Here is an 8,011-nt window from a genome sequence, read left to right as displayed (position 1 = left end):
CACACACCCACACACACCCACTGACACACTGACACACACTGACACACACACACTGACACACACACACAGACACACACACCGCCACACACCGACACACACACACCGACACACACACTGACACACACACACACCGACACACACACCGACACACACACTGACACACACACACCGACACACGCACACACCGACACACACACACACCGACACACACACACCGACACACACACACCGACACGCACACGTGTGCAGTATAAATTGGAGATCGCCGGGCGCGTGACGCTGACGATGTCGCGGTGACCGCCATGGACGCCTCGCGAGTGGCACGCGGTGCGCGTGAGTGGCACGCGTACCTCCTGCGGTGTCTGTGCGTGTGTGTCTGTGTGTGTCTGTGTGTGTGTCTGTGTGTGTATATGTGTGTGTATGTGTGTGTGTCTGTGTTTGCGTGTCTGTGTGTGTGTGTATCTGTCTTTGTGTGTTTGTGTGTGTCTTTTGCGTGTCTCTGCGTGTGTGTGTCTCTGTGCGTGTGTGTCTGCGTGCGTGTCTCTGCGCGCGCGTGTGTGTGTGTGTGTGTGCATCCGTCTCTGTGTGTGAGTGGGTGGAGTGGGGGGTGGGTAGAGGAGAGGGATTCGTCGTAAAGGCTGCGAGGACGGTGGCGACCCGTGAGTAACGCGTGGCTCTGACGACCACAGCCATTTGGATGCAGGATGGAGAATGAACGCTGGGGGTGGCTGGGGGTGGGTGGGAGACCGTGATGGAGGTGTCCAAGACGCGACCGTGCCCGAGTCCGTGTCATCTGTGTGTGGGTGGGTGTCGTGGGGGGGGGGGTGTTTGGGAAGTGTGTCTGTATGGCGGGCGGGGTTGGCCGTGCTGCTAGATGATGATGATGATGGTGACGACGGTTTGTAGGGAAGGTTGGCGACAAGAGTTGTGGAGATGGAGGAAGGGGGGGGTGAGAGAAGAGAGAAGAAGGGGGGGGGGGGGTGAAACGTCGCCGCCATCGCCACTCGGCAGTCGCTCGCCCGGGCTGCTAAAAAAAATCCACCCCCCCCACCACCACCACCACCACAACTTGAAGCAAACTTGTGACGCGATGTGACAAGGCTGGCAATGCCGACTCTGCGCGCTGGAGCGTGGCTAACGCGCCGTGACGACCTCGGCTTATTTGGGAAAATTAGGCTCAAACTTGACGTCTGGATGGCTTTATTCGGAAGACAAATGTCACACGGCCTCATCGTTCCACAGCTCCGCTTCCCCCCCCCCCCCTTATATCGGGTCGGGGAGGGAGCTTTGGAGTCGCACTCGGAGGAGTCTCGCGGACGGAGCCGCGGCTGGCGCGCGCGCCGCCGTTGACCGCGCGCGCGCGACACCCCCCCCCCCCCCCCCCAGTAACCGTAGCAGCCTTCGCTTCCTTCCTGAGCCCTGAGCCAGTTCGGGCAGATCGCCAGTTTTATTTTGTTCTTCTTCTTCTTCTTCGTAACGCCACCCGTCGCATTGCGCCTGCTGCCTGTCTCTCCCCGCCGGGAGCCCGGGACGACGGCGAGGGGACTGCCGCTGCGGGAGATCGGGCGGGGCAGACGGGCAGCCGGACGTGCTTGTTAGACGGTACACGTGGGGTGGAGTGAGTGAGTGCACTGTGGTGTGTACTCTCTGGTGTGGTGTGTACTCTGTGGTGTGGTGTGTACTCAGTGGTATGGTGTGTACTCTGGTGTGGTGTGTAATCTGTGGTGTGTACTCTGGTGTGGTGTGTATTCTGTGGTGTGTAATCTGTGGTGTGTACTCTGGTGTGGTGTGTATTCTGTGGTGTGTAATCTGTGGTGTGTACTCTGGTGTGGTGTGTATTCTGTGGTGTGTAATCTGTGGTGTGTACTCTGTGGTGTGTAATCTGTGGTGTGTAATCTGTGGTGTGTATTCTGTGGTGTGTACTCTGTAGTGTGTAATCTGTGGTGTGTAATCTGTGGTGTGTACTCTGTGGTGTGTAATCTGTGGTGTGTACTCTGTAGTGTGTAATCTGTGGTGTGTAATCTGTGGTGTGTATTCTGTGGTGTGTAATCTGTGGTGTGTACTCTGTGGTGTGTACTCTGTGGTGTGTAATATGTGGTGTGTACTCTGTGGTGTGTACTCTGTGGTGTGTACTCTGTGGTGTGTAATCTGTGGTGTGTACTCTGTAGTGTGTACTCTGTGGTGTGTAATCTGTGGTGTGTAATATGTGGTGTGTACTCTGTGGTGTGTACTCTGTGGTGTGTAATATGTGGTGTGTACTCTGCGGTGTGTACTCTGTGGTGTGTACTCTGTGGTGTGTACTCTGTGGTGTGTAATCTGTGGTGTGTAATCTGTGGTGTGGTGTGTACTCTGTGGTGTGTACTCTGTGGTGTGTAATCTGTGGCGTGTAATCTGTGGTGTGTACTCTGTGGTGTGTACACTGGTGTAGTCTTTACTTAGTGGTGTGTACTCTGTGGCGTGTACTCAATGATGCGGGCTGTACTCATTGGGGGTATACGCAGAGGTGTGTGTTGTGTGTGTGTGTCGGATGAACGTCACGTGCATGCCAAGGTGCTTTTGATTCGTACGTACTCGCTCAACAACACTTGACCCAAAAGCATGCTGAGCCTTTACGGGGGGCCTTTTTTTGTTTGCTCATAATTGTATGTATGCATATGCATTTGTGCATGTGCGTGCGTGTGTGTACTCGTGTGTTTATTCGTATGTCTCTACGTGTGTATTTGCATACGTGTCGGTATCTAATTGTGTGTTTGTAGGCGCTCGCGAACAGCACTTGCCCCAACCGTCTGTTAAGGCTATACGGGGGATCTTTGTCTTTGTATCTGGTGGGGTCGTGAACGAAGGTTCTTGAGCTGCCCGGATGACGCTGTCTCTTCTCTCCTCGGTTAATGTTCGTTCTTTTACTCATTCGTTCACTCGTTCATTCGCTCGTTCATTCACCCGGTAATGCAATCGTTCATTAATTCACGCGCCGTCCCTATCATCATTATCGTGGCCGTGCACTTTGACACGTATCCATTGATTCATTCATTCACTCATTCGCTATTTCATTCGTTCGTCACATCATTCCGCGCGTGCATCCATTGCATCATTACGCGTTGATCACCGTGGTAATTTCATGGTATTATCAGCAGCGTGGCAGACGTACCGAGACGGTGGCAGTCGCAGGAGGAGTCGTAATGCGATGTGTCGCTTTTCAAAAGACATTCATCGATTGCGGTAATTAAATAAGGTCGGGGCGAGTTATTTAAATACGGACCGTACACATAACCACCGCATAGTTTATTTCTTTCTTTCTTTCCTGATCGAGCATAATGTTTGCCAGGCATGCAGGTACATATATGTGTGTGTGGTCTGTATATATATGTGTGTGTGTGTGGTCTATATATGTGTGTGTGTGTGGTCTGTATATATATATGTAACGATCGTTACAGCTCGGTAGAGGTCGGTTTGCCATATCGGCTTGCCACGAAACCAAAATACGTTTTTAACTTCAGTATTTATAACGGTTTCTAATTCTAAACCACGAGGGTGTGTGAGTGTGTCTGTGAGTCTGAGTGTGTGAGTGGGTGGGTGAGCGTACGTGTGTGTGTGTGTGAGTGGGTGTGTGTATGTGTGTGTGTGTGAGTGGGTGTGTGCATGTGTGTGTGTGTGTGAGCATGTCTGTGTGTGTGAGTGAGTGTGTGAATGTGTGTGTGAGTGGGTGAGTGTGTGGGTGAGCATGTCTGTGTGTGTGCGTCTGTGAGTGTGAGTCTGTGAGTGTGAGTCTGTGAGTGAGTGTGTGAATGTGCGTGTGAGTGAGTGGGTGAATGTGCGAGTGTGTGAGTGCACGTGTGTGAGTGAGTGTGTGAGTGTGGGTGCACGTGTGTGAGTGCGAGTGTCAGTGATCATTAATCGCTGTATGAATATCAGCTTAATAACCGCCAATGTATATTATTCGTCTATCTCCACCAATGTCTACATATATAGGTATACAAGCGTATGCACGGTGATAATAACCCTTACATACATGTTTATAGTCTACAAAAAACACCCCGAAATGTTTCTAAATATTAAATAGTTGTGGCCGACTGCTTTCTTTGATTTATAAACACAGCAACAGATGTATTATTGTTGTGGGCTTGCGGTTTAGAGGGCTCGCGGAGAATTCGCGGTCTGTGAAAAGCAAGCGCACGTCTGTGTGTTATATAACGATGTCGGTAACGATGATGACGGTGATGATAACGACGGGAGGTTATAATTGCAGGTGTTGATTTTGATAATAGAGAGATGTGTCGGCCGTGGTGATGATCACGACGACGATGATGATGATGATCGTGATAATGATACTGATGATGATATGGGGTTATAAGCGTAGAGATTCATGATGACGATTATGATGATAGACACGTGTTGGTCGTGGTGGCGTTAATCGTGATGATGATCTTTAATGATTAAAGTGATGACGACAGTGATGATGTAGTGTGGATAAATAGTAACGGATGATGATGATGATGAGTATGATAATTGGAATTGTTCGTTATGTATTACTGTAAGGTGTGATTGCCTTGACTGGTTCTGTCTTGAAATGCCTTTTGTCGATGCGATATGAAGTCCAGGAACTGGTGCTGTTCGTGATGACGATTGCGTGCGGTGGATACAACTGTGCGTGGTGGTGATGGTGATCGTGATCTTAAACAGTATTCGTAGTTATGATGATGATTCTTGGAAGAGGTGTTCGTAATGACGTTGCTGTGATGATGGTGGTGGTGTATAGTGGATACATTATTAGTGATACTGGTGATGATGATGATGATGGTGGTGTATAGTGGATGAATTATTCGTAATGATGCTGATACTGGTGATGATGATGATGATGGTGGCCTATAGTGGATACATCATTAGTGATACTGGTGATGATAATGATGGTGGTGGTGTATAGTGTATAAATTATTCGTAATGATGCTGATACTGGTGATGACGATGATGATGGTGGTCTATAGTGGATGCATCATTAGTGATGATGGTGATGATGATGATGGTGGTGGTGGTGTTTCGTGGATACATCATTAGTGATGATGGTGATAACGTCTCATTGAACTAACAACAAAAACTCGACGGATTATCTCTGTCACTCTCCACATCGCTTGCGATATCCGTTCCACTGCGAAGTCTGAACCCGCATGTGCGCTCACGCGAGCATCTATCTATTAACGTGCAGCGACAGCATTTGATTTACTTGTTACGAGCGAAATCAAACGACCGAAAACTCGTCGTAGGAATCAATCCCATTGTGACGAGCACACCGCAAACCACGTGGGGAGGGGTAGCAGGGATTTAAAAACCACGTGGCGATATATTTATTGGCCGCGGGATTTAAACAACAACAACAACAAAAAGCCACATGGCCGTGCCTCCGTTATAACGCGTGCCTCTGTTATAACGCCTGCCTCCGTTATAATGTGTGCCTTCGTTATAACGCGTGATTCCGTTACAACGCACGACTCCGTTATAACGCGTGATTCCGTTACAACGCGTGCCTCTGTTATAACGCGTGCCTCTGTTATAACGCGTGCCTCTGCTATAACGCGTGCCTCCGTTATAACGCGTGCCTCCGTTACAACGCGTGCCTCTGTTATAACGCGTGCCTCTGTTATAACGCGTGCCTCTGTTATAACGCGCGCCTCCGTTATAACGCGTGCCTCCGTTATAACGCGTGCCTCCGTTACAACGCGTGCCTCTGTTATAACGTGTGCCTCCGTTACAACGCGTGCCTCCGTTACAACGTGTGCCTCCGTTACAACGCGTGCCTCCGTTACAACGCGTGCCTCTGTTATAACGCGTGCCTTCGTTACAACGCGTGCCTCCATTATAACGCGTGCCTCCGTTATAACGCGTGCCTCCGTTACAACGCGTGCCTCTGTTACAACGCGTGCCTCCGTTACAACGCGTGCCTCCGTTATAACGCGTGCCTCCGTTACAACGCGTGCCTCCGTTACAACGTGTGCCTCCGTTACAACGCGTGCCTCCGTTACAACGCGTGCCTCTGTTATAACGCGTGCCTTCGTTACAACGCGTGCCTCCATTATAACGCGTGCCTCCGTTATAACGCGTGCCTCCGTTACAACGCGTGCCTCTGTTACAACGCGTGCCTCCGTTACAACGCGTGCCTCCGTTATAACGCGTGCCTCCGTTACAACGCGTGCCTCTGTTATAACGTGTGCCTCCGTTACATCGCGTGCCTCCGTTATAACGCGTGCCTCCGTTACAACGCGTGCCTCTGTTACAACGCGTGCCTCCGTTACAACGCGTGCCTCCGTTACAACGCGTGCCTCCGTTACAACGCGTGCCTCCGTTATAACGCGTGCCTCCGTTACAACGCGCGATCCCCCAGAGAGTCCAACGCAAACCACAACATAATGAAGATAAATTTGGCAAACACGTTCGTCGCTGATAATAACAGCAACACTGTATGTCCCTTATGTATAGCACAAAAATATATATATAAAACACACATTTGACACATATATACGTGTCATAGGTGACGTTTAGATGCAATCGTTTCTTCATCACCGTAAATAGATAGAGGGATGGGGGTGCGGGGAGTGAGAATGTGAATTTGGTATAAGCCGGACACAAAATCTCCCGCGATCATCACAAGACGATGTGGGGGGGTAAGGATGGCGAGAGAGGGGGGGGGGCAGGGGGGAGATGGGGGGGGGTAGGTGGGGAAATCGCCGAGTCACGACTAATTGTGCCATTGCAGTCTTCGCGATTTTAAACGCGGTTGTTTAATTCCCGTCAGATTTTTCGCGAAATCGTGGTGCCGTCTTCATTGCCAGCAATGGAGCAAACGGGCGAAACGAAATTTTTGAAGAATTTCGTCAAGGTGAGAGACGCCCTTACCTTATCCCGATCGCAGTGGCGATTTCCCCACCACATGCTTGTGATAGGGGGGCAGGGGGGGCGGGGGGGGGGGGGCAGCCACCGAGAGAGAATTCAACCCCCCCCCGTCTAAATCAATTGGTCGGATAGCAACAGTTGGCAACAGCTACAGAAGCTGCCGCTGCTGCTGCTGCCGTTGCTGCTGTGAGTGAATGGGGGATGGAAGCGCGTCTGTGCTGCGGTTGCCACCTGTCCCGGTTTTCCCCAGGATCCAGCTTGTTGTTGATGTTGTTGTTGTCGTCGCTTATTGTTCGTCTGTGAATCTTCCCGGGACGTTTAAAAAATCACGATTATTTCGTTGGGCAGGTTGCGTAACAATAACCATACTTCACCACTCAACATAATGTCGTGTTACCTGTATGGGGTTTTCCCTTCTTCGGCTATTGTGAGATATTCGTCGTCCCGTGACGTGTCCCCGATTCGTGTAGCTCAGAGGTGGCAACCCGCGTGTGTGCGTGTGTGTGTGGGGAGCGGTGGCGCAGCAGTTAGCGCACTGCACTACGAACCAAAGCTACCCGAGTTCGATTCCCGCTTACGGCCAACGCCAGTGACGATTAATTATCTGAACCGATCCTGGGCATCCCCAAGTTCGACTCAGCCTCAAATGCCTACCTGGTGCGGTGTGTAAACATCGTCACTGGGGGAGACAAAGGCGGCCGGGCGTGGTGCTGGCCACCCACCCCCTCGTGTGCTTATGCCGGCCTTAATAGGGGCTCGCTAACAGCACTTGCCCCAACAGTCTGTTAAAGACTCTATGGGGGATCTTTGTCTTTGTATGTATGGGGAGCGGTGGCACAATAGTTGACGCACTACGCCACAAACCCAGCGACCTCAATTTGACTCGTGGAAAGCGATATCCGAACCGATTCAGTGGTTCCCTCCCTCTAGGTCGACTCAGCCTTAAATACCTTGTGCAGCGTAGGAATATCAGCGTGAGGGAGACAAAGGCGGCCGGGCGTGGTGCTGACAACAACACTCGCTTAATAGGTGCTCGCTAAGAGCACTTGCCCGTTAAATGCTACACGGGGGACCTTTGTCTTTGTGCGGTCAACTAAGGGCATCATGTTCGTGATGGTGTTGGGATGCA

The 8,011-nt window shown here is 50.9% G+C and overlaps 1 protein-coding gene across 1 annotated transcript in view; it reads left to right on the top strand.

The window, feature by feature from the left end:
- Window positions 1-302: 302 nt before the first annotated feature.
- The window catches only part of LOC144954106 (paired box protein Pax-6-like), a 32,053-nt gene continuing 24,344 nt past the window's right edge, over window positions 303-8,011 (top strand). The window contains exons 1-3 of the mRNA XM_078884681.1: window positions 303-327; window positions 1,482-1,622; window positions 6,785-6,868. Of these exons, the coding sequence (XP_078740807.1) occupies window positions 303-327; window positions 1,482-1,622; window positions 6,785-6,868 (250 nt within the window). The remainder of the gene's footprint in view (window positions 328-1,481; window positions 1,623-6,784; window positions 6,869-8,011) is intronic.

Source organism: Lampetra fluviatilis, unplaced genomic scaffold (assembly GCF_964198595.1).
Source record: "Lampetra fluviatilis unplaced genomic scaffold, kcLamFluv1.1 SCAFFOLD_959, whole genome shotgun sequence".
Lineage (NCBI taxonomy): Eukaryota > Metazoa > Chordata > Hyperoartia > Petromyzontiformes > Petromyzontidae > Lampetra > Lampetra fluviatilis.
Note: the sequence above shows the minus strand (reverse complement) of the source record. Positions and strands in the feature narration are given on the sequence as shown.